General features: G+C 31.0%; 2 protein-coding genes across 2 annotated transcripts; one reads left to right on the plus strand and one right to left on the minus strand.

Moving 5' to 3' along the window:
• The first annotated feature begins 280 nt into the window (after positions 1–280).
• On the plus strand, positions 281–27364 carry prom (prominin). Its single transcript, XM_068761358.1, has 18 exons — positions 281–1274; positions 1384–1439; positions 7990–8213; positions 10331–10458; positions 12662–12757; positions 13505–13707; positions 14592–14727; positions 17616–17786; positions 19519–19618; positions 20308–20389; positions 20741–20904; positions 21602–21823; positions 21893–22008; positions 22397–22587; positions 23773–23931; positions 24565–24704; positions 25625–25681; positions 27315–27364. The coding sequence occupies exons 1-18, from the start codon at positions 281–283 to the stop codon at positions 27346–27348; spliced, it is 3273 nt and encodes a 1090-aa protein (XP_068617459.1). The 3' UTR covers positions 27349–27364.
• On the minus strand, positions 1634–4611 carry LOC137918422 (circadian clock-controlled protein daywake-like). Its single transcript, XM_068761222.1, has 5 exons — positions 4519–4611; positions 3719–3941; positions 2186–2310; positions 1871–2023; positions 1634–1797 (listed from the first exon to the last, which is right to left on the minus strand). The coding sequence occupies exons 1-5, from the start codon at positions 4589–4591 to the stop codon at positions 1646–1648; spliced, it is 726 nt and encodes a 241-aa protein (XP_068617323.1). The 5' UTR covers positions 4592–4611; the 3' UTR covers positions 1634–1645.
• Positions 27365–27427: the final 63 nt, after the last annotated feature.

Raw genomic sequence — 27427 nt, forward strand, 5'->3', positions numbered from 1 at the left:
ATTAATTAATCTTTTTTTTTTGTAAAAATACAACTTTGATGATTTTCGTAAACAACTTTCATTTACTTTTATTTTAAACCACGTTAATTACTCTACATATAATCCAATAAAACACAGCGTGGGCGACATGATACTGTGGACGGGCAGACTGTTAAGTGCTACAAATCCTCTGCCTAATGCCCCACCCCCCTTCGGTCATTTCTTTTCACACGACGAACTAATAACACTTATTCACCAGCAGTGAATCGACATGTGTAATCAAAGTAATTAAACTGTAAAAATGTCTGTATTAGTGATAATTTTTTTAATTATATTTACTAACGAAGTAAAATTAACGAAATTAAATACAACGATAAATACAGTGAAAGATGTAAATACGGTAATAAACACAGAAGCCGTTTCTGCTACGCAAATCCGACAAATCCGAACGACATCGGAAGCGACGCCTGCGGCCTCCGCCGGAAACAATCTAAATGTTTCAAGCAGTGTTCCGAGTAAGTCTGTCGAAGAACAAGAAGAAAATTTCCGTGCAATCTCCTCAATTTTAATATCAGGAAAAAATCCAGTCGAAGAAAAATATAACGATCTAAATGAAAAGGTAAACTTATTTAGACCAGTAAAGAAAAATGAAACGGAACACACTAAAACAGCAATTCCACTAAACAGTAATAATATGAAAAAAGATCCTAATTTACCATCATCTATAAATTTAATTTGGGAGAATTGCTTAAAGTCCGCCTATAGAGAACATAATAAAATTAACTTCAAACCACAACGTGAACAAGAAATAGCAAAAAATTTACAAATTTATAATAACAGAGTCGTAGGAAATATATGGGATAAAAGGGATACTGGTGCATCGAATTCAATTGCCGTTAAAGCTTGGCTAAATAAATACAATACATTGAAAAATGCCAAGAAAGAAGACAAAACAGAACAAACTAATCAAACAATTTTCCTAAATGAAATTACCTCGCCCACCACGCCCACAAACTACATACTAAGTCAAATAATTTCAATGACAAAAGAAGTGCTGGAAGGAAGTGAAAGTTCTTTAAACGTCACTGTAGATTTTCCCGCAACAGAAAATAACTTGAGAGCAAGTAATTCCATTGAATGGTTTGAAGAAATAGATCAGAGTAAAATAAAATTTAATACCTTGCCGCAAATGCAAAACTATTTAATACCAAAGTTCAATCTAGAAGAAGGATTTCATCCTTTTACTTTTGCAGCAGACTTCTTTTCACTTATTTACCCATTTGGCACGCCTATAGGTAAGTACTATTAAAGCATCGATACCAAAATAAAATCAATTTTTTAAATAGTCTAAGCTTTAACATTGATAAAATTTGTACTTCAGCAATAAAATTATTTTATTTTTAGGACTTGCCAAGGATATTATTTGGGGCAAATTTTCATTTCCATTATCGTTTATACAGGTGCTTATTTGGTCATTTACTTATTAAAAAACAATAGCTAAAATAGTTTTGCTAAAAAGTATCATGTAGTAGATTTATTTATGGGCTTAAAGTTGCAATTGGTTTTAAGTTAAAAACAACTGAAATCAATAACTGCTTATATTTATCGGCTTTTTTATTGACGTAATTAACATTATACTTGCAACGATCAACTTTTCACATTAGATTTATACTATAAAAAGTTCATCTTTTGGAATGTTGCCAAAGAAATTCCTGATATTTTCAATGGCACTACTGACAACTTCTTTAAATATGGGTCCTCCAAATTCATCAACAACCTCTCTCCAGTTTTCGTTCATAAACTTCAATACTGTTTCACCTAAAAATTAAAAGAAACAAGTTTAACTGTCGTATTAACAAAACACCTTATCTAAGTTTAAAGGAATACTCACTTAGTTCGGAATTTCCATCAAAAAGATTTGTTAAAGCAAATTGAACTTTGTCTTTAACTTCATAAGATACGTCATATTTCTTGATTTCAGAATAAGTTATCCCGTCGCGGACAGCGTCAGTAAATTTAAGTTTTCCTTTCAGAATGAAATCCGCTAGAAAATAAAAAAGATTGTTTTAAGAGATACATAAATTTTGGCACGATTACATGTCAGCATATCAGCTTAAATATCAAGATTTAGGCCTATATGCTAATAAGTCATTTGAGCATAATTTAAAAAATACCTAATTCGCCTAAAAAAATCTGTTCTACTTACTGACTTTAATTTTCGCATCTCCATCTCCTCTGATTGAGATAATAAGTATTTGTCCTAATGCTTTATATTTTCCTTTAGCAGTTATGTTACATCGGAATTCAACGTTTGCTTCGCGATTTTGATAGCTGAAATAAATATTATTATTGATGAGCAATAACGAAAAAAGTAGTGATTACGTTATTAATTATTACTTTACCAATTTTCGATTGATTATTTTCTTGTACATTTAAAAAAACTTATTCTTAAATACAAGAATAATTGAAAATTAAATAATACAAAAATATAAATGTTTTTGTATTATTTTATTTCCATTTTGTACGAACAAAATGATTGTAATGAAACACATTTACAAAAATATAAAACGGGAAAAAATCCAAGGTTTAAAAAAGATGTGACTCCTTGTATCATCATCATTTCGGCCGTAGGATGTCTACAGCTGAACTAAGCCAAAGCTTTAGCGCCTTACAAAAAAAGGAAATCTAAAATTGATTATTCACCCACCGTAATCAAAACTCTCCAGAATTATATGTGGATCTCATGATCCACATATACTTTTAGTATTATAATTTAAAAAAAAACTTTTACATCAAAAATGTTAACGTTTTAATTTTCAACTTAAAATGTAGAACCTAGTGGAAAATTTTATTTTGATTCACAACATTGAAATGTGTACTGAAAATATCGATCTGTAACGTTTAGTGAGCAACATATATTCTTTACATCATATAAAACTAACAATCTAAAAAATTAGCCATACATATTACATTTTAATCTTATGATTACCATGATTTAAGATATTGAAAAATCAGAATATAAAATCTTCATATTTTTTTCCTCGGTTATAAGTATTCAGAGGACTAATGACTGTGTTTTGTTAAAAATTAACTTTGCTAGCCAAATTAACACTCATTACAAAATTATAATGTTTTACTCTACTATTTCCTGGTTCATTTTGTTCTCACGTAATACAATCGATAAAAAAGCCATAATTTTATTTACTAATAATATAATATACCATAAATATCGTGCGAAAAAGTAAAGATAAAATGGTCGCAAAATATATCATAAAAATTTTCCTTCGATGGCTTAAGTTTTACACTAACGTATATAAATTGCGATCTTTTAACGTTATCTTGAAGAAGATGTATGTCCATAAAACATTAAATTATTATGAAAGTATTTAATACCAACTCTTTTATTTATACATAAGCAATGAATATCTCGTCAATAATTGAGGTACTTTGCAAAATATAAATATCTTTCGTATAATCAGCCTTTATCAAATTCTCGCTATTGAAACTTAATGTCTCTTTTATTAAAAGTTTGAACTAGCCCTATCACCACGCCGATCCTACCTGAAATATTCACTAATATCAAATATCCGCCGCATTTTTACACTATTTATTTTTATATTAAATAATTGTTAATAAATAAAAATAAAAGTTTACGTATCATATTTAGTAAAATGTAGTTCAAAGCCACCTTCATAGCTAAATCTAGAAATTTTTCTGTCAAAACTTTTAAAGGTCTTACGAGGCATCTTCCACTATACATTTTCTAAGACCCGTAAAAACGCCTTCAGAGAACTGCAATTTCAATCCACCGGGAAATTCTAAGTCGATATTTTTAGAATAATAAGGATCGGTAGAGTTGACACCGATGTTTGGAATTCCTTTGACGAAATGCGGAATAACTTCTTGGATAGTTTTCTTTAAACATTCGGACTTTAATCCCACGCATGGAACTATATAATCAGCTAAAAATAAAAAAAGTTATTCTTATTACTATTTAATTTGAATTCATTATTATATATTAAAATGAGTATACATAGCTATGACATATACGCTCTGGAAATATTATGAATGACCTGGTAATCAATATTTGATCTCTAAGCATTAATTTTAAAGCTCCGATATTAATTTAACTGAAAACTTACACAATACAAACTGGATTTTTGTTAGTAGGAAGATTTTGATGAGGTGAATGTTGAATTATACATTAATAAAATTGCATATTTAAAATAATCAAAGTAATGTAATTGAGCATGTAAATCATATCAATACAGAAGAAACATTAAGTACCAGATTACTACGTTTACTTAATACTTTTCAAGTCGATAATCGCATTAGCGAATCGGTGCAGGATATGCAAAAAACCTCCCGGTCCTAGTCTCTCATAAAAGCAATCATTTATCTCGTTTTAATTTAGTAAAACAAAATTTATTGATTCATAAAATTATTTTACTTTCTCTTCACCTAATGGCAACACGGGACATCATAAATAAAAAATAAAATTATAAAATCAAAGAATATATGATATAATGTAATACTTACGGGATATTTTACAATAAATTACACTACATTGTAAAAGAAGTATAGGTATTAAATATTTATTAATAAAAAACATTTTACTCAACACTACGAATATTATAACACAATTATTAAATAAGCGAACTAGCCCAACAAGAACTTTAAGTGAACTGTACAGGAAGCCTTAATATACATGTATTTAGTTGTCTTTTATTACATTCATATATAAACAAATTTATACAGATGCATGAGTTCAAATAAAAACCTTTAAAAATAAACCTTTCGTTTTGCCTAAAGAGATTTGTGTTGTTAATTAGTAATTAAACTACAAAAATTAATGTAAATGTAGTTACTAATATCTCTTTTTATGGGACTGGCTTACACTACTACCCGAGTGGCATTTTGCAAATTCTATTTTGAAATAGTTAGGTGCTGCTTAGCCTAAAACCTCTTTTAAGGTAAGGAAGCCCGAGGGCTCCATAGGGAGTCTCGGCTCGGGATGTTTCTTCCAACTATTTCACCGTATCGGTTGGCCACGGAGCTTCCTGGAGTAACAAAGCTTAAAGGTCCCTCCAGAGGATTTTGGCTTGAGCTATCACTAATCGATATTGATCGATTAGTATACAGATTCAAGGGCGCCCGAGGGAATCTTACTTCGATTTGATCAGTTGCTTTTACCTGGCTAATACTACTATCAATTCAAAAAACGTTAGCATATTTTTATTTCAAACACTAATAGCCTTTATTAAATTTTATGTTAATATTATTACAAGTAAAACCTTCTATAAGAAATTTTTCTTTACAATAGAATATATTTTGTTAAAAATCTCATTACCTTCTGCATAGCCGTGTTATTAATATTTATAAACTATTTTAAGATTTTTTTATTAATAGAATAAATGTAAAGGAGAAATCTTATAAATCAATGTTTCGGTGTTTACTCTAGTTAGAGCCAATAATTACGTCAGGAGTCAACTGCGACAACGGCATTGACATTTTAAAAGGATCGTTTCCTGGACTCGCTATCGGAAAGATCATGCGAACAAGACGCTTTAAAAACACGCTCCATTTTGCAAAGACTAAAAAAAGGTATTATGATTTTGCCGTTATTATCGACAAGCGTGCCATTTCTTAAATTGAGTTGCCTTTATCTTAATTTTTAGGCTATGTACACTTTGAATTTAAATTTTGTATTAAAAATGAGCAAAACAAATTCTAAAAATTAGTTCAAAAATCTGTACCTTGTTTTATCTTTATAATATTATTAATTTAAGTCGTTAAACAAAACCTTTTAAATTACAATGCCTTGGGTGTCAATTATGGAGACAAGTCTATTTCCCAAGAAACAGGTTCGTCTACTTCGATGGCTAAACTTTATTCTCAAAATGTACCTTATTCGTAGAACCAACTTCACATCTCAAGGTTTCGAATGTGGGTTTATAGATATGCACAATTTTATATTAAGTCCTGTCATGAACACTTAAGCATGTTAACGCTTTTAAACATTCATTTTCAACAAAGTCAAGTGATTAATACATTTGTTTACTAAATATATCTAATTTTCTTAATTTCCTTAATTTCCTTAATACCTTTTATTGTTTTTAGAAATGAATTAGACGTCGTAAATTTTACCCTTATATATTAAAAAGAAACTGATAAAAATATTGAAAACGATCTCCACATATCCGATATATTAAGCCGTATTAACGGTAAGATATTATATTGGTAAATTGAAGTGAATACTAAATATTTGTTCGATATTCCGCTGTTAAAATAGATGAAACTATTCTATGAATTACATCGTTAATTCATAATAAGAAGAATCCATCGTGTACTATTAAAATTGAAGTACCTTTTAACTACGAAGGTAGCTTGGTTATCCAAATAATACACGACATACTAAGTTAAATAAAAAATTAGCAAAAAATATTGGTAAACAATTTTTATAAGCATAGACAATGTCATTTAATAAGTATAGTATATTAAGTAGGAAAGTAGTATTATTTAGTAGTAGTAAGTGTAGTAAGTAATAATGATTTTAATAATATGAACAATATATGTATATATATTTTAAAGGTTTTTCAAGTGACTTATTTTGGGCTAAAATTGATTATTATCCGCGATACGCTTCAATTTTATTGTACAGAGAGCAACTTGTGTAATATCGACACCTCTCTCTCCGCGACTCTATCGCCATTGTAAAAGCAAGAACAGACGTACCCCCTTCCGGAGCCCAACAGTTTGCCTCCAAATTGGCTAATTGACTCCACTCAGAGCTACTGACCAGCTTAAGTTTCGGATGTCATGTATGTTCCGAGTACGATTTTGAATTTCTCGCTACAACAAACCGGGTTTAGGACAACTAGTTCGAGAAAGACTGCTTGTGCGAAGCCTTATGAGGTTCCATATAATAAATACAAATTCAAATTCAAAATATCCTTATTTAAATTACTTTTCGAATCGCTGATTATTTTAACACTATTAGTAGTACCTCTGGCAAATGCTGATATGCTGGTCAGAAACACAAAATTTGCTCTTTTTTAATTGAAATATTATAACTTTTGACATGTACTTTATAGTATAAATAAGTAAAGAATTTAAGCTCCACATACTTCAATTAACCAAAAAAGCCCTGAATGCTATAAAAAGTTTAATGTAATAATATACTTTATTTTAGATTTAAAACTAAGAAAAGTAAGAGCTGATATATTTTACGAAATCTTAAGTACTGTATATGCGTACACTTAGACCCATGAAAGATTTGTTAAGGATTTGGTTTCTTTTTGAAGACGAAATTGAGGTGTTACGATTTATTATTTCATGTATTTAAGGCATTTATCATAACAGACTAAAAATTCTCCATTTTTAAGTCACTCTAGGGGGATCACATAAAATAAAGTAATAATTGACGTCAATGCAGGATAACTTAATAGTTTGGTCGACAGATAGCACCTCTATGTCTAATCGAGACTTTAAAATACTAATGTAAAAATATCCTTTTATAATAAAATATGTCAAAATAGGTTTAATACGTGAGATCATTACATCGGATATAAAACATTCCGTATTCATTTTTTTAATTTCATTCTTATAGTTTTCACAAAATGCTTCATTCGCATTTAAAGGCGATAATTTGCTTTTAAATTCATGATAGAGCCAAAATTACTTGTTAAACAGCTAGAAAATGCGCTTACCAACAAATGAAATTTGAAATAAATAATCAGATAGCAAAACATATCACCCTGCTAAGTATTGTAAATATTATTGTAAAATATAATTGAATGAAATTATTGTACAGGATTAGTCTGTGATGTAAAAATTTTAAGTAAAACTTGTTAATGAATAAAACTACCTACATCTGTTTTTGTTTGGCTGTGTTTTGTTTTGGTAAATATTTGCTATTATTACTAGTAAGGCGTTTGTTAAGAGTTTTCGTTTTCTGTTATTATGTGGTTATTTCTGGAATTATAACATGTTTTATTGTGTTGTTTACAGTCTATTAAAGTGGATTCGACGTTTTTAGCATTCATCGTGCTTTTCGCCAGTATTGCTTTGATTATACCGACGTATCTTTTCATTTTGGGTATAATATCACTTCTGTCAAAATCAAGTTGCGGCGACGAGGCGGACACCGGGGCTTTATTCCCGGAACCAACTGGTTCTAATTGGAGCGACAAACTTCTTGTTTTCACTACATTTTTCTTTGTGTTAATGTGTTGGTGAGTTAGCTTTTTAAATATTAATCCTTAATTTATATAATAGAACTAAACAAAAGAAAAATTATTTGCAATTTTTATTTCAATTATACTTCGGAATTAGAACCAAAAATAGTATGATAATATGAGTTATACATACAAGATTAGATAATAAGTGAGATTATGAATTTTATGCTAATAGATTTGTAACAATTTAATACGAAATTATTTCAGTTCTATACACATATAAAAAATAAGTATTGCACATAACGTAAACTTAATCCATGTAAAACGAAGCTAATAACAGCAATTAAATAACTTATTTGTTTAACACTTTCATTATTTTTTAATGAACAAAAATCATTTTAGCAAAACTTAATAATATTTTATATGCGCACGAAATATAATAGAATTAAAATGCACGGTTCTTATAATATCAGTTATAAATAATTTAAAATGTCAAATAGCTACGATTTTCCAGGCTTAAAGCGAAAATGAAAAAATATTTCAAGAGTTGGTCCGATTTTTAGAAAACTTAATGCGCTTATCTGGGAAGTCGCACCGCCCATTTTGCAAATTTTAGACGAGTAAGAGCGTAAGTAGAGATGAAGCGTTCAATAAGCCCATAATAAGGGACGCTCCGGACATTCTGTAAAAAGGCTCGCGGGAACAATTGACATTCATTTCTCAATTGCCTTTTCCTGATATTGAAGGAAATTTAGGTTTATACGTAATTTATTTAATTTTCAATTAAAAGATCAAGGTATTTCATAGTTAACTCAATGCTTTATTTTGAGTAGTTAAAATATTTAAGTACAATTAATCCACTACAACACCGGTGCTTAACGGTTTTACTTTTATAAAGTATATTATTAGTTTTTTTATGTGCATAATAGAGAGGATAAAACTAAATACATACATGCGTCAGAATAATATTATAAAATTATTTTTTTTTGTAGATATGCAATATAGTTAAACATCAAAATAAATTTTGATTAAAGATTTAATTGAGCTGTGATAGCCCAACGGCAGCGGATTGTGACTTGCGATCATGAGTTGCGCGTTCGATTCCCTGGATACAATCTTATATGTTTCACCCTTTGTGTCACTACTCACAACAAGCGTCCAGAGTACGAGTAGCAGAGACTTCAACGTACCACAATACCACACTATAATCGCTTACTCACCTATCAAGCGCAAGTATTTTGGTATATCCCCCCATAGATATCTTTAGGAGAAGCATATCCTTGCAGTGGGCGTCTATGGGCTGAAACGACGACAGCTTTAATTTATATATAAATTAATATAAAATTATCATAACATACTGTAAAAAACTTTTATAGTTAAGAAAAATTAAAAAATGGTATTATGGTATTGTTTTAGAAATATTGCAGCGGGGTCATTATAGATTAACCGCGCGGATATATACGGGTATATATAAGTGCGGAATTCGTAATTTGCGAAATTTGCATTACAACCCATAATAATTCAGTTCACAGTAATACACCTTACATATATTTTGTGTTAAACAAAAACATGACTAAATTTACTATAGACAGGCTAGTAAACAAGAATTAAGTAACTTCAGTATCTACTTTGTTTGCTTTGAAATCAAGTTTGAATCGGTATTCATTTTTAACACTATTATAAAGACAAAAATTTATAAAAAAATTCCGGAAGAAAGTTTTAATTACCTTATTTAGGCACAACAACAGTACAGCATTACATACCTTTTTATATGTTTATAATTATTGCATAAAACTAAATATTTTTACCTACAATTATAGTAGCATCATCCTTAATGTTAAAAATCAATATCTTGATAAAAAATTATAAATAACTGCAAGCTACAATTGATTCGCACTAAATTATTTTTAATACGACAATAGAAGACGGGACATTATAGTTCCATTATCATAGATAATCGGATTTTTTAAGTTTCCTTAAGATGTTTACCGTTATTTTTGATAGGAGAGGCATTCATGCAATCCTGCCATGCTGTCAATCGTAGCTGTAGAAGACAATTAGTGGTTGATAAAACGAAATAAAACACTTTTTAATCAAACTATTTTAATTTTCAGTGCTCTTTTATGTGGAATGGTTTTAAGCAATGAACAATCGCACGCAGCCGCAACCAGCAGCCGTAATGTCGTTAATTGCGCGTGCGCCGATGTTGCCACATGGTTATCCGTCGCTGCCCGTGAACTTCATTACAGTTTAGTCCCGCCTATAGATTTAGTATTGTATGCATACCAAGAAGACTTAAAAAGTAAGTACGTTATTCTCAAGCACATTATAAAATACAAGAATCCTCTCCCGCAATTAACCATTTCACAGAAATTGAGGTAATTTAATTCTATCTAATTAAAGAAAACCTTACATTAACATATACGCCTAGGAAGACATTAACCTAGAACCAATCATTTGCGAAGCCATAGAAAAAAAAACAGCTTCATACTTTATATAATCATTGACCTAGTTTTCCTTTACCTATTACCATATAACTATTACTTTGTTGAGATATTACTTTACAAAGTAATCTTTGCAGTAAGTTTATTATGTTACTAATTTTCTTCAGACAAAAAAATGTAACTGAGTCGTTTTTGAATGCTAACCCCCTATTTGCACATATTATTAAGTTAGTATGACGTCACTTTTTATCACATCATTAAGCCTTTATTTCTTTTAAAATATAAAATACATTGTGAATACCAGGTTTATTATATTTATTTTAAATGTAAACATGATTTCTAACAATATACACATCTTCAAATTTTGTTAGAGGCCTTGTAACAAAGTGACCCTTTCGAGAGTCTACCGTAGTCTTTGACGCGTAAGGAATTTAGTTTGTCCGCAAATATCAAACAGTTATTTTCCCATATACAGCTAACGAGTCTCTACCGAAAATTCGATGCTCGTGATGTATGTGTGTACGTGTATGCGAAGGGAAAACCTTAAATTTCCGGGACAAACACGCTTATGGGTTATAATATATTATAAACATGCAGAGAGTGGCAATAAAAGGTTAGGATAAAAGATGTCTTATTTACCTTTTCCAGAGTACAAGATAAAGTTGCTAATAAATGTTTACATTGTATCTTAACATGTTATGAAACGTAATAAACAAGCGAGTGAAAGATTGGCCAAGAAAGCATATATTTTATTATATTAAAGATTAAATTTGTGTCAAACATGCCTGGGTACCATGCTGATTTTCACGCGAGAAAAAGATCAGTAATATTAAAAATAGTGTGATTGGCCTTTAAAAGAGTAACTATCGCGATTCATGCCAGGTTGTTCTTCACGAAGTCAATATTCCAAGCCTAGCTGTAATGTGTGTGGGTGTGTATGTGTATATATGTATATATAGAGAGATATATATAGATATCAATGTTTTGCTTAGCAAGCCTTTCAGAATAAATATTTATTTCATTGTTTTATGTATCTGCCTGCTTTTATACAACTGGAAAATCTTGTTTGTGTGCGTCTCTTCATTTAAAGTCATTTTCAAGGCTAAGAAACTTTAAAATATTTTCAACATAGCACTAGGCATTTGTATAATCTAAAAAAAATGTAGTTACAAAAAGATGCGGGTATAGTTAGTATGTTCATAATTAGTTCCATATGAGTAAACATTCTTTCTTATAGCTGCCTATTTACATGTGAAGGCGTATCAATTCACTAGCAAACGGCTCTCATAAAGGTGAAAGGATTACATTATGGTAGCGTACCTTTTCGAAATTGAATTTCGCCCAGAGAAGACCTTCCCGTTTATTGTTACAAGAAACCATTTTAAAAAGATAACAAAAATACAATTTTGGAATTATTTTTAAATTTTTCGGGATATTTCATTTTTGTTTAGGTATACTTTTCATTTTGTATTTAATTGTTATGTAAAAAAAAACATTAATAACAACATTTTTTTATTTTAAAACCAGTCACTTTAAATATCCTATAACAATGCAAAGCATGTCTATTTAATTCTATTAATATTTTTAAATGTACTGAAATGTTCTTTAAATTATTGCAAATGCTTTTAGGAGGTGCATGTATAGTTCATTGCCAGTCAATTAATTCTTACCCTATTCGAAATTCAATTGTTTCAGAAATAATAAATAACTTAATTAAAATGAATCAAGAAAAAGAATTTCAAAATTACGATTAACCATAAATTTGGTTTTTGTTTACTATCTGTCCCTCTACACAATATACTGCTAGAAGATTTTGGCCTGTCTCATTCAAACAGGCAAAACATATTAATATAACATACTTCAGAGTGATCCCTTTATACAGGTTGAATGGAAACATTTGTAAAAGCTTTATATCTTTTTTCTGACAAAATAGCCCTTTATTCACATCTTTAAGTCTTTTACACCTATATCTAATCACTTTGTGTACATTACATGCCTTAAGTATTTCAAGAGTAAACAAAATTAATATATACGTATACTATATCACTTACTTGTTAACAGATGTGGACACATTTCTGGGCGAGCCTATACAACAATCAATTGCTTCAGAGAGCGGTATTGATCTGGTTCTAGACTCATTGGCGGACATAATAGCAGGTATATATTGAAAGACGAAATTGTCCTAGTAGAGCTATTGAAACGGTCTAACTACGTATTGCTAAGGGCGTTCGATTGACACTATTGTAAGATGAAACGAAGTGTACGGCAATTAGAGTAAGCTATACAAATTTAAAATAAATGTCGGTCACTGAATTTTTATGTCAACTGATTATATTGCATTTATTTAAGAAACATATAATATCTGAGATATAATTTCACATTTACATGCACGATGTACTTTCATATATCAAATTTCTCTCCCTATCTATCCTCCTTATCATGCATATTTTTATTTATATATATATATATATATATATATATACATACATGTTCCCTATATAGAATTATAGTTTTAGACTAACTGACGTTTCGAAACAAAAAATTATGATTGGGAATCTCCCTTTCGGTTTGTAGCATTTACATAAATTTATATCATGAAACTGAATTTAAATATGCATTTCATTATTGGTTTACATTGCGTTGTATATTGTTGAAGGTTTTCGTTATACCTTAATAAGTAAACAAAAAATTAAATTAACGCTATTTTAATTTCATTTACTGATAAATATATTAAGCCTTGAACCCTACATTATTCTTTAACATTTCTGTTTAATTTGACAATTCGAGAGCGATAGCAAGTCTAAAATATGAATAATATATTATATATGTCAGTTAAGAGTAACTGTAAGAAGGGAAAGAATTCTATTTAATGGACTACCGTTTTAATTTTCGCAACGCTTTCAGATAGTCAAGATCTCTCATCGAAAGTGGCCTCACTACGGAACATAAGTATGAAGGCGGGGACCTTAGCAGCAGTTGCTTCGGACAGAATAAGTGACCTCGCCAAACAAATAGATAACCTAAAGAAGCAATGTTCCGCGAAGGACGCGCCTCTTTGTGACACACTTAACACGCATTCGCTGGAACTAAAATTGAAGTTCAACTCGGTATGTATAATTATTTACTAGCGTCAAGAATATTTTAGGCGTGAAATAATTTGAAGTTTGAAAATCAATAGTCACTGTCACGAAAGTAACGATCAGAGACCAGCGTATTTGGAAGTTGAAGTAGCAATGGGCAGACCACAAAGACTGATGGCCGCTGAGGCTTAAGGTTCTGGGGCGGAGACCTAGCACCAGCATGCCCAGCATAGGACATCCCCTAATGTGGACAGGCAACCTCTTTAAGGAATCGAAAAGCGCTGGAAGAAGGCTGCTTCCAATCAGATTTCGGATCTGCATATCCAGAACCCGAACAGATACATTCCGAAATTACTGTAAATCTATGGGAGATATCTATGTTTAATAATGGACATTCTACCATTAAAATGATGACAATTCTGTCACTAGTAGACATGGTGTTAGTAATGTAATACGTTCAATTTTTTTATTTCATAAGACCCAATAGAAAATTGAATTTCGTTCAGAGATGACCTTCTCGTTTACTGTTACACTAAACCATTTCAAAAGACATTAGAAATTTTATATAATAATTCTTATATAGTATTTATTTAAATTTTGTATCAATAGTTTTTATAAGCAAAAATTTCAATTAATATTAACATTTTTTTCAAAAAAAAACTACTTTTTTGTCATATTTGAATAGAATCAGGAACGAGTCTTTGTATGTCTTATGACAAGATAAAATATTGATACGACAGTGTAGCAGAACTTACGCAAAAAATGTAATAAAAGTAGATTTTTTTACTTTATGATAACTAATAATAAATCGTAACTTAAAAGCTATTATTAAAGATTATCACTAGAACTGTATTAGAAGTCATATTCGTCATATACATCAATGTCACATTGTCATTTTGTTCTGTTTTTAGATATTAAAGGAACATCAATTGTTGGAATTGCGTTCATTGGGAGTCGAAAACCTCACCCTTTCCATTGCCGCAGCAAAACAAGAACTGCGATCTGTACCTTCAGTTATAATGACACAAACCAAAGAAATAAGAGATAGTAAGTTAAAATTTATGACTACTTTTAATTTAAAAATAATTAACTAAAACATGAAGTACACGCTACGGTCTTTTCACTTTCACGCTACCTTTAAAACTTAACGCTATAGACCTTTATATTGTAGGCTAAAAGTCACAAATAGATTTGCAAGATTTTTATGTACTATGCAGTATACCATCGAGCGGAGTTAGTCCAGTGGAGGCCTGAGACCTGCGATCGTATATCGTGCGTTCGATTTCCAAGATATCTTACATATATCTTACATAATTAACACTTTGTCCGTTAATTGTATAATATTGCAACTGCTCTTAAACAAATCATCTAGAGGATGGGCAGCCTCTAGTACCTAGATATCATTGGAGAAGGCTTATGCCTTGTATTTGGCCATTTATGGGCTGAAACGACGACGATACGTTTTAACGTCTAGTTTATTAAATACCATACACCATACATATACATAAGTTATTTTATTATAAGCGATAGTTATCTCTTTGCAGACTCTCTTAGACAAAAGTTGATGTATTAAATATTATCTAAAACATTATCTATGTGTATAAAGATACTGATAAATACAAAAAGTAATGTATACACACAAGACTAGTCCTTTAAAAAACAAACTTAGTATATTTTACACTAGGCTCTATAAAATAAATATATACTAGTAAACTACCTGTTAATAGTTCATAATTATAGTACAGTTCAATTGATGATTCATCGAACAAAAAATAGTACAATAAGCCTACCACAGTGTAAAGAAAACTTTTATAGCTTGGGAATAAATTCCTCCAAAAATTTTATTAGGGTTTTTTTTATCAGAATGCATTTGGAGTTGCAGATTTGATTGGATTGATATTAAATTAGGCTCTACAAGGTATTTTTCTCTTGACAATCATAAGTAATCACAATAGATCATTTAAAAGATAAATTAATACGTGTTAACGAATATATTTTCGTAAAACATTTTTCATTGAGCGAACTATCCAGTCCTAACAAGCCGAAAACATATTTGAATAAAAGTATAAATTATGCAGTTAGAGAATGATTAATTGATTCAAAGCCATCGCGGCCATTCCTACACGAAGCGTTAACCTAATCCATCATAAGCCTGACGATATCAGAAGCAGATGATTTCCGTTCAATAATAGAATACCAAACGACTAGACCATTGATTACGAACATTGTTCTGTTAATTAAATGCTCTTTAATGATATGCCACTTTTTAATACGTTAGTCATACTTTAAAACAACTGATCCTATATTAAAAATCTATGAAGAAGTCTATGTCCAGCAGTTAACGACATAGAGCCATAGGGCTAAAATGATCATGATGTTGAAATTTGTCATTTATGAACATTCTATGTGTAAGTGTTGCAGGATCAATCGTATCTACGAGTATCTAGTATATATTTATTATCTATATTATTATACTAATCATATATTTAAAAATAAAAAAAAAATAAAAAAGCTACCATATACCGAAATTACAATTGCTAAAAATCTCTAATTCATTCGTAATAAACGGAATCAATTTTTAAAAAAATAAATTTCGCTAAACATTATTTAACTACCATTTATGTATACTTCAAAAGGCATATATATGAAAAAGCAATATTATTCAATAAAATATTTAAATGTCAGTAATCCTTGACAATGATGTTACGATTATTTTGTTTTCATTTAGGATATGTCTGACAGAAAGAGTATAGGCGTAAACCAGTATTAATAACGTTTTTTAAAAAGATGTGTTGTTGTGGAGTTTCCTTCTCCTTCATCTCCTTAACTATAACATCTTGCGAAACAGAGTAGAGTCAAAATTAAAACAGATTAAAAAAAAGTTTACAATTAATTAGAGACATGTTAACGTTCCAATATTGAATAAATTAATTTTATCTTAACCTTTATTCACAAATCCAACCCTTTTTTTTCACTCTGCTTATTCTTAGAGAGTAAACCATATTAAGTTCCTAGAAATTTAAAATACGTCATATTGCATAACATGCAGGAAACAGCTGGATTCTAAATAACTTGTAGTTTTCATTTCTTAAAAATAAAAACTATGAAAAAAAACGTAATTATAAAAAAAAATCTTAAAAGATTTTTAATAAAACTGTTTTATTATATATTAGATGAGCAGTAAATTATATTTTTTTGTATACGATGATTTTATATTATAATTTTACGGAACCAAGATACATAAGTTATCGATAACACTCCATAATTATAGTAATAATTTAACTAAGAGAAGAGTACCTAATATGCTGAATAACTGCACAATGTAAACGTTTTGTGAATACTCTATTATGTGGTATATGGCTTAAATCATTTATTGTATAACAATGCGTTCATTCAAACCAAGTCATTCGAAAATAAAAAATAATAAAGTACTTTTTTCTTAACTTTGTTACGGGATTTATGTTCCAAATTTGTGGAACTCATGTATCAAATGTGCAGTGGTAGCCCTGCGGTAGAGGGAGACACTTGCCATCGCAGGTCATGGGTTTGATTCGGGAGATTTATCAGATTTCCGCTTCTCGCCAACAATTTTCCAGAAAAATAGAGTATATTACAACATTATGTTTACCAACCCGCCTGCCGAACGTGGCGATTATGCTATATCTCCGTTAGATGAGGAGGCATATGCCTTGCAGTGGGTTTCAATGGTCTGAAACGACGACGATATCGAACCTAAAATTTGTATTGTCTTTTATAACTAAAAATTCTTTTTAAATTGTAGTCTTGGGTACAAATTTGTTGGTAAAACGCAAAGAATTTATAATTTTTTACTTTATTCGTTAACCTTCGTCGTTGTATGTCAATATTTGAATGTCGCTTATATAAAATTTGGCGACCCTCGTTTTAAAATTATATTTATATACAAATTCTTTCAGGTATTCTTCGTGACATAGAAATTCGTCGTGATAAAGTTCACAGCTCGGCTAGAATTCTAAGTGACATCGTGCGGTATCTTACGGCCGGTTTGCATACCTTCGCCAGACAACTTGAGGCTGGATTTGACAGACTAGAGAGATACGAATTTTGGAGATGGATCTTTATGTTAGGTAAACTATATCACACATTTTAATACAGTTCCAGATTTTTTAAACAGGATATATAATAGTACGGATAAAATAACACCATATATTCCCAAGTTAATAAATTGATCTTAGTTACCCTTTCCTCGGTAACAGGCTTCTGAAGGTTAATGTCGACAACCCCATTTTAACGAAGTAAAAATATAAAATCGTCATAGCATAGATCGGTTCTTTATCGTAGGTCTGTCTAATACATCGTAAATTTTCTACAAGATAATGAAAAGGAAAGGTAGACACTATTAAAATGTAGTTAGGTAAACAATAAAAATGTTTTCAGAGGGATGTTGAATGTTCCAAGTTATTCTATCTCGGATTTAAACTTAGTGAACGTTCCTACTCTTTAGCAGTGTATACTGCAGAATATAGTCTACAGTAGAAATATAGAATTCAGAGCTAACAAAAGATGCCATTTTGGTGTTACGATAACAGATCCAAATAATTGAAATTACTACAAATAGAAAATAACTGCTTTACGAAATGTTATTAAATATTTCCTATAGAACTGGTAAGGACGTGTCATAGAAATAATAGTTATTTTTTCAGATCTTCTGCATTTTATATTTTACTAGTTGTCCGCCCCAGCACGAGTGACCTAGTTAAGAAAATGAGACCAAATCTTTCTTTTACACCAATAGTGTAAAGCGATAATATAACAAATATTTTATTTCTACAAGTAATTGCAAAATTTTGCACACGTTTTTTTATAACAAGTAACATCGATGATTCTCACAATGTTTTTTAAATCATGTGATACTTTACAATCTGGGAACATTATCTCTATTACGTTCTGTATTAAGATTTAACATTTTAATGTTTTTTTAATTCCGACAAACTCCGAAAAAAATTATTTAAATTATAGTAAACAAACCAAAAAACATTGTTCCGTTCTGAAATATTATTTACATTAATATTCAGCAATTGATTTTTATTGATCTGGATTAGAGGTAGAGGTGGTTTCTCCGAGTCATTTTTAATTTTACAGAATACATTCTAATAATTTTCTTAAGCAAGTTGTATTTTACTGGCAAAATTTTAGCCTACAAAGAAATTTGTTATATTAAATCTCCTCAAAATAATTTATATGCTTATATACATATAAATATATACGTATATATACATTTATATGTATATACTGACCCATTACCATAAACATGCGATTTTTAGCTCGCGTGCCACCGCAGGGCTAAGTCATACGTGCGTCGGATCACTCGAATCCGTCGCCGAGTTCTCGTTATATGTGTTGGAAAAGGGCGTGGGATAACCCCCTCCTACGTCCTGGTCTCCGGCTGCGGATGAGGAGCCCAGATGATCTCTCTCTCTCTTTATCTCTCTCTGTCCCCCTGCAGCCTCCTTCTCCTATTTCGCAAAACGTTATACCATCGCTCCATGTGAACCTAAAAGGAGGTCAAGGTTAACGGTCACTTAATGTTCTCAGTGCTCTAAACCCTTGCAAAATCTGTGAATATCCTTCGTCTCAAAAAAATTTATTATTAAACGGTGAATGTAATTGCCTTAATGATATCTCCCCAGATAGCTTTTTCCTTAAAGAATAATATTTTATTCCAATACGACTTAATCGTTAGTAAAAATCATTTTAAAATCGAACCAAATTTATAACGAAGACAGTTTAAAGAAAGTTCTCGTTAGTCTATCAGAGCGAAGTAAGTGTATCCGTGATACGATTATTATTTCTTTTCAGTGTGCACAGTAACTTGCGCTCTGGTTATGATACTTATGTTAACTGCTATGCTGTGTGGATGTGGCAAAGCGAAAATTCATGCGAAAAGGACGCTCCAATTGTAAGTAAATAACTTTTATTAAAAGAACTTATGACTATATTTATGAAACTTATATAATTCTTAATAATATTGGTTAAAAGGCCTCTTAATCGTCTGCCTAATTATTTTAACTAAACATTACAACGACGTTAGCTACCTCCCACACGATTTCCAGGAATCGCTATTCGAGGTCACCTACAATCTTCAACTTTCCATAAACTAGAATAGGTCGTCGTTCTACATACCACAGGGTCGTTCTATATTGCGTTTTCCAAGGAGAGATTGTTCGAGAACTTATTTTTCTATTATCTGTACTTGGATCTACGCCGCGGCCTCTGCAATAATCCTTGCACTCAATTATACTTCCTGCATATAAGTGCTTTCACTTTTTTTTAAATAGATACAAAAATATTTTAGTAACATCAATTCTACAGCCTGATCTGTAAACGATAGAAAAAAAGAAAATTTTTGTCTAAAAAAACCGTTTACGGTTTTTAGAATAAATAATCATACATCAAATATTTAGAAAATCTAGTAAATAATTTAATGTTTTATAACAGTATTTAACTTGTATGATGCTTTAGTACACTCTTTTAAAATATATATATTAGAATAGGTTGACTTACATTTATACTAAATACGAAATATTATTGTGTCGTTGGGTAATAACCTTGGCAGAAATGTTCGCCCATTTTTCAGTATTCTTTCAGATCTGCAGTATGGATATGCTTCGCTTCCCTGCTTTTATGGACCGTGATTTCCGCCGTCTTCCTTATCGCAGGTCATGCCGAGGTACACTCATATGTAGCTATTATGTAAAAGACGAATAAATGATCTCATGCCTTTTGTTGTTTTAACAGTTATAACATGTTTTCTTATACTTCTTATAAATTATAGCAATATTTGTTTTCAAAACATTGCTATTATAAAATATTAGGCGCTTAGAATTATATAATTCTTTGTCGTTTACTCATGATTGAAACGTGGCCAATCATGTCAGTTTCCACCATCATTACCAATATAGTACAGAATATTGATCTGGAAACAAAAGATCAAAACGGTGACACTATAAAAATATAATAAATTTATAGAACAGAGTTCTTTTATTACGTGGTTTTATTTACGTTCTATTTTTAACGGCAGGTATACGTATGTCAAGCGCTTCGGGATTCTTTTCAATACAAAACACTATCTAGGCTTTTAGACAGGCCTTCACCAATACTGTCTAACAACGAGGGAATCTTCGATGTTCTGTTCCGAGATCTTGATAACGTTACTATAGATGTTTCGGTAGGAGATGTCTTAAGGTTGGTATTTTATTAAATGATTTCGTCATAAAATATCATTTTTATTTTTAACGTGACGACTATATTTAAAGCCGATGTAAGTCTTCAAAGGTATCACAAACTTTGTTACTAGATCCCAAAGTCAAAGGAAAAAAAGATACCTACTAGATACTCGTATATTTGTCAAAAACGTTATAACTACAAAAATAATATTTTATAAAAAAAAATTGAAACTATTTTACACTGAATCTTTAATAGCCATGTCACTGTAATTACTTAAATTTAGTATTAGTGGTAATTTATGTTTGTTTGCTTTCAATACCTGTTTGAGTTAGGGCTCCTTTTTCTTTTTCCATAGTTCTTTGTTTTAACTATCTTTCTAGGGCTATTCAGTCTGGACCTACTTTTGTTATTATATCAACCGTTTAGATTTATCGATAACTCTATTTCTTTTCAAGAAAAATAAAAAGCTTTATAGAAATTTATTAAGCATTGATCCATTTCTTTTACTAATTTTAAATAAATGATAAATAAAATTTGTTTCGTGTCGTAAGTATAGCTTTAATTTTGGTCAGTGAACTTGAAAGCATTATACATATGTCAAAAACACGTGCAGCTAAGATTTTCCAATTCCTTACAAACTTTTAACGTTTCACTTCACGAAACTTTCCCCACGGGAGTAATGAAAACCGCTTACTTGCACGCGTCTTGTTTTCAGAGACTGTGAGAAGAATCAGCCTGCGTACGTAGTTTTTCAACTCGACAGAATCTTGGATGTTAACAAAGAGACGTCTTACTTCGAATGGGAGGAGCTGCAAAAGGATCTCGGAAGGTTATCAACCGTTGTCGACGTGAGCTTTCTAAAATCAATATCCGCTTCATTCAACAGAATACTTAATGAAATACTCATAAAATCTAACGTAAATCTGCCTTTGTACAGGTAAGATAAACACATAAAGAAGATATTAATTTATAAAGCACATTTATATCAGATATTTTTGAATTTAAGGGTGGAGTATAACAATCCAGTAGTCGGAAAAGATTTACCGGCATTGCAAGATCAATTAGAGAATGTGGGAGCTCAGGTTTCAGATTTGACTACATCGGGAAGACTTGATACTTTAGGTAACATAGATTATTTATTTTTAATCATAGAGTACTAGAAGTTCTTACCTTGCATATTGAATCAAATAGCGCCTTAGACTCAATAGTAATATATGCCAATATAACTGGAATATAATTTAAAGAGGTAATAAACTAGCTAAAGACGTGTGTTGATTGTTACGAATAAACTGACTCACGTTTTTAATTTGAGCTATACGACAAGTTCCTCTCTCAAATCAATTTGTTTACATTTTATCTGATACATATTTGTATTTCCAATAATAAATATCTTTATGAGCAACATTATACTCCTATATATTTTTATAACTAAATACTTACATTTATTAATATATAATGTACAAATCCAGCAATGAAAAATTGAATTGAAACAGAAATAATATGTTTTCAGCTAAACGCACCCAAAGAGTATACGTCGGCAATATAAAACCATTAGAGCAATTACGAGCAGACCTCGTATTCAAATTGACTGAACTAGAACTACAATTGATACCTTATAGAAGGAGGTTGAATATATCGCTTAGTCACATCCATACGGCGCAGTTTTATATCGACAACCAGGGTGATGTCATAGCGCAAAAGGTAAACTTGAGATCTATATTTCACAAGTAAAATGTAGTAGACGTTAGCAGATAAAGTCAAATAAATCGTGCACGAACCCACGCAGCGTCCACCCACACTCGGCAATTAGGAGCTTTGGCTGCTTATTTTCCATCTACATTTTCATTTTGCCCATTGTTGCCAAATCGACTATAGCGGATAAAGCAGTTCTGTTTTGTTGTAATTTCTGAAAACTTGTAGCAAATATTATTAAATTTTTATAAGTAAAGTAATAAAACGTATTAAATTATTGTACTTTAATACAATTTTCGGAAAACTTACAGCTAGATTTAATGATACAATGGAACGCACATATAAATAGTTCATTGAGAAATGTTATCAAATAGAATCTTTACAAAGTGAAGTATATCGGACCCTGACATACACAAACATAAAAACAGAATTTTGTAATTTACATGTATTTCTTTTTTGCTAGCAATCTGAAAAAAAGCGTAGTCTTAAATTTCAGCATTATAATTTATTTACAAAATACATGTAAATATTATTGGATATTTTCAAATCAGTGTTTTCAAAATTATCAGATATTACTTCCACACGTTTTAATTAAATGCAATGTTATATTAAAAGAAAATAATCGAACCGCAATATCTTTTATATAAAATATAAATATATTATTATTAATTTAAACTATTTTAAATATGAAGCTTCTCAGCATTGTTTGGATTCGCTCGGGTTCAGTGGTAAGGGCTGAACTAGGGTAAGAAGGCCTTTTTGTATTGAGGTTCACCTTCACCGATCAGACTTATTACCCTCCTAATTTAGTTAAGAAAGAAAGAAATAATCCTACCGCCACTGCTTTGGAAGCCCGTTCAAGAAACGAGCTAATAATCTTTCTTGACAAATTTAATTTCGCTGTTGGAGTTCACGATCAACTCTACGAATTCACTTTGAACTAATTCTAGTTATTTATTTACATCTATCTATTTCGATATTTGTTCACTGTAGTTGTTTGGGTTGTAGATTTTCTTAAAGAACAGAAACTAATTTTTTCATTGATACCACATAAATATTTTCATTGTTATCAACATAAATTTGTGCCTTATGTACAGATTACAATATAATGTCCTCACAAACACTTGAAGGTGCTATATATAGATGTGGTATTATAACACTGATCATGTTTCCTATCCATTCCTTATCGTTTAGAAGGTGTCAGCGTACGTATCCCGGCTGATCTCGCACGCGGCTGGCTGGCGTTCGCACGTGCTCACGTCCACTGGAAAACAAGCCGCACGATGTCAACCTTTGTTTGCAGTATTCTCAGCGGTTAGAGCACTGCTCTGCACTAAATACGTTTCCTCTCTGGTAATAATTTAAGAATTTGTTTCATTTTTATTACGTGTAGCAACAATACAAACATCAATGATCATTTTTACACATGCCAAAAAATATTGGGGATAATTTTCATGCAAGAGCTATATTTTGAAAATATGAATTATTTTAACGAACGACTCGTCGGTCGCTTTATGAGTATAATTTTTTAAATTTCGGCCTTAAAAAGGTAAAGGTCAGCTTTACATCACAACAGGCATATTCTCGAATTCTAATAAATTTCAACTGTCTAAGACTTATAAATTAAAAGATGATCTAATGATTCTTATTTTAGGTGTATATCTGTTTGAGGTAAAAATGTAGCTAGAATTCTACCTCCTAATTTTTGCAATATTTTAAATCCTGGCCCTGATTTTACAAAGAGCCTCAAGAGACTCTTGTACTTGTTTTCAGTAGTACTCCGTCTAGTTCGAATTCACCTTCGCAATTACTGACCTTGACTCATTTTTACTTTTATTGACACGGCTAATTTTGTGTTCCGTTATGTTCAGTTAGACCTACATTTAATAACTTGCGACCTCTGGAACGCGAACCGTTAATGGGTAAGGTTTCCTCTTTTAATCTTCAAAATTCTTGGAATTATTTTTTAAGTGTTTTGGTTATTAGCACGGTTGGTGGGTTTGCGGCGTTGTTTTGGGACTACTGTGGTGCACGCTACTAATTCCTCTCTGCGTCAAACTCTGGAGGACCTACGCTCAAAAATTGATCGCGCATGATTTCATGTCCCTGACAAACTTAAATGCAGCGTAAGTATAAATTTATAAAAACTTTAATAGCAATGAAATTACATACCGAGTCACCATAGCTAATAAACGCTGGATGCCGCAACACAATGATGCGATTTTAAAAAGACTCTTACATGGAAGTATATCCTAATTTTCATTTCACCAAACGACGCTTAAGTTTCTTAATTCGTCTAGATATACGAAAATCATACATCACAATTAGGATCAAGGCACTCGTTAGTACGCATCTCAAACTTTCTGTTCATAGCATGACACAAGAAAAACATATAAAATTTTTAAGGCTAGATATCTTAGTCTTTCGTCTTAAGTCGTCATCGTTGCTGCTCATATCCCCCCCCCCCTGCAAGAGATACGCTTCCCCCAAAGATATCTATGGCGGGTATACGTTAATCACTGCCTATAGATGCCCACTGCATATCTTTAGAGAATATATATAATCGCCGCGCTTGGCAGGCGGGAAGGCGATGGCAGTATAATATTGTGGTACGCAGAGGAATTTGCAGCCATTACTGTGGAAATTTGTTAGTAAGTAGTGGCCCATTAATTAATGGACAAAGTGCTTTTTATACAAATTGTATTCCGGGAATCGAACCTGTGCCATATGCATGTAAATCTCAGTCTTTACCTGTGGGCTAACACTACGATGGACAATAACTTTTGACAAAACGAAGTCCGCCGACACAAATTATTTATTGAGAGATAATTTTTTTTATCGATACCGGCCTAAATAAGTACAACTACAGCGCCTAAACCTCACTGCAAGCAGAAATGTCTGAACATAACTACATTGCAATTTAATAGGCGCTGTATCTAATGTAATTGCAATGCTACCCGGCTCGAATTACAGAGTGATTGCCAAGCTACGTCAAAATTTTCGTGTTTCTAAACAACGCGCATTATGTTAATTTATATGATTTCAGTCCACAAGGCACGCCGGAGACAGAACCTTGCGAAAACGGCAACTGGAATACGCCCGGGTTAGTTAAATTGTACTAAGATAAGCTTATTTGCCGTTTAAATAACTCAGTTCTTATCCTCCATTTTTATGTGAACGAGTGGACATAAAAATTTTATTCTGTGTTCCATATTTAAACACATTTATTAAACTGCATATAAAAATATTTTTTACCAGCATTATAAAAATAATCCAACCTGACGGAAGAGTGTGGTAAGGAATTAATACATATATAACATTAAAATAAGTTAATTTTACATGTGTAGAATTTTATTGATCTGCAAAAAAGTATTTACAGTTATTAAATAATTGTAAGATAGTTAAAATAAAAATGAAGTTCTTTAAAAAAAAACGACTCATCGCTCACAGATAATAATAATATACTTTATAACGTGAGGTTCAGGAAATGTCGAAGATATTTTAAAAAATAGTTTTAAAATGTAAATCAAAACAATAGCGAAAGAGTCACGGAGTAGACTGCGTTCGAGAAAATCACAGTACGTGATGTAACGCAGATCGTAAATCCATAACAAATTGCTTTTCAGCGTTCAAAGCATTTGTTTTTTTATTAGAAAAACCCAAAAAAATATCCTTTGGATTTATTCTATATTTCATTCAATATATCTCAAAAATAAAGTTAGATGATCGCTGCGACAGCTACAGCTTTATTTCTGGAGTAGAGATTACAGATCGAAAGCTCAGCCACGGAAGTTCTCCCACGTCGTCGAAAGACGCCGCGAGTCGCTCCCAACTAGTTCTTTTAGACATCTATAGGGGGCAACGTTGGGGGAACATAGGACGAACAAGTCGGACACATCCATCATACGGCTGAAATCATTATGAAAATGAGACAAAGGCACTAACAAATGCTTTGCCGGAAAAGAGTCTACTACTACTACTATTTAAATCTAAATATCATCTGACATAATTTTTGAGTATACAATAAAACCACCTTGTATAGATTCATTTTTGGGCTCAGCCTATATATAGAGTATATATATAGGCTATATACAGATTATATCGGACAGATTTCATTTCGAATGACAGACCAAGCCGTAGTCCTCTCTTGGGGGCCCTAGTACCACGTCAGTCCAATAACTCAATCAAGTATTCGCTTTAGTAATCTGAAATCTCGGGACTTCTTAATCCAGTGAAATAAGTAATAGATCGGTTCGAGACAATATCGTCGAGGGAGCCCTACCAATTCACCAGTAAAGCTTAAATGGACACACAGCATTTTTTGAAATAAAATAATATTATTGTACAAAAATTTTTAATTATCTTAATAGTGATGCTAAACTGTTTTTATCTTTATAACTTGGCGTGATTTTTTTTTTCAACTATTTTATTGTTAAGTGCTGCCAAATCGTGGATTAATAACTTCTTAAGAATGTTTTACAATATTTTTATTTTGATTTATTTTTTATTTTCTATAATATTTATTTATTTTTTAATTAAATTGAATATTAAATAGTTTTATTAATGACTCATTTTTCAAAGGTGTCACTATTCATCGTTATTTTAACAGTAGAACGTTTGACATAAACCTCCCCTCTATAGTTTCAATGAAACCGGTTGAAAAAAACTTGCTTTCTGCGTTAGAAAACGTAAGTAATTAATTATAGAAGTTAATATTAGTATATTTTCCTTTCCAGGCCACCACCACCACCTCGTAATGATAGCTGGTAATCGCCCAACATTTTATTATCAGAAACTAAATAAATTACATCCATATATCAAGTAAAAGCAATATAACAACTTCGGAACG

Source organism: Battus philenor, unplaced genomic scaffold (genome assembly GCF_028537555.1).
Source record: "Battus philenor isolate CCGP_79_NKW_IND1 unplaced genomic scaffold, ilBatPhil1.0.hap1 SCAF_14, whole genome shotgun sequence".
Lineage (NCBI taxonomy): Eukaryota > Metazoa > Arthropoda > Insecta > Lepidoptera > Papilionidae > Battus > Battus philenor.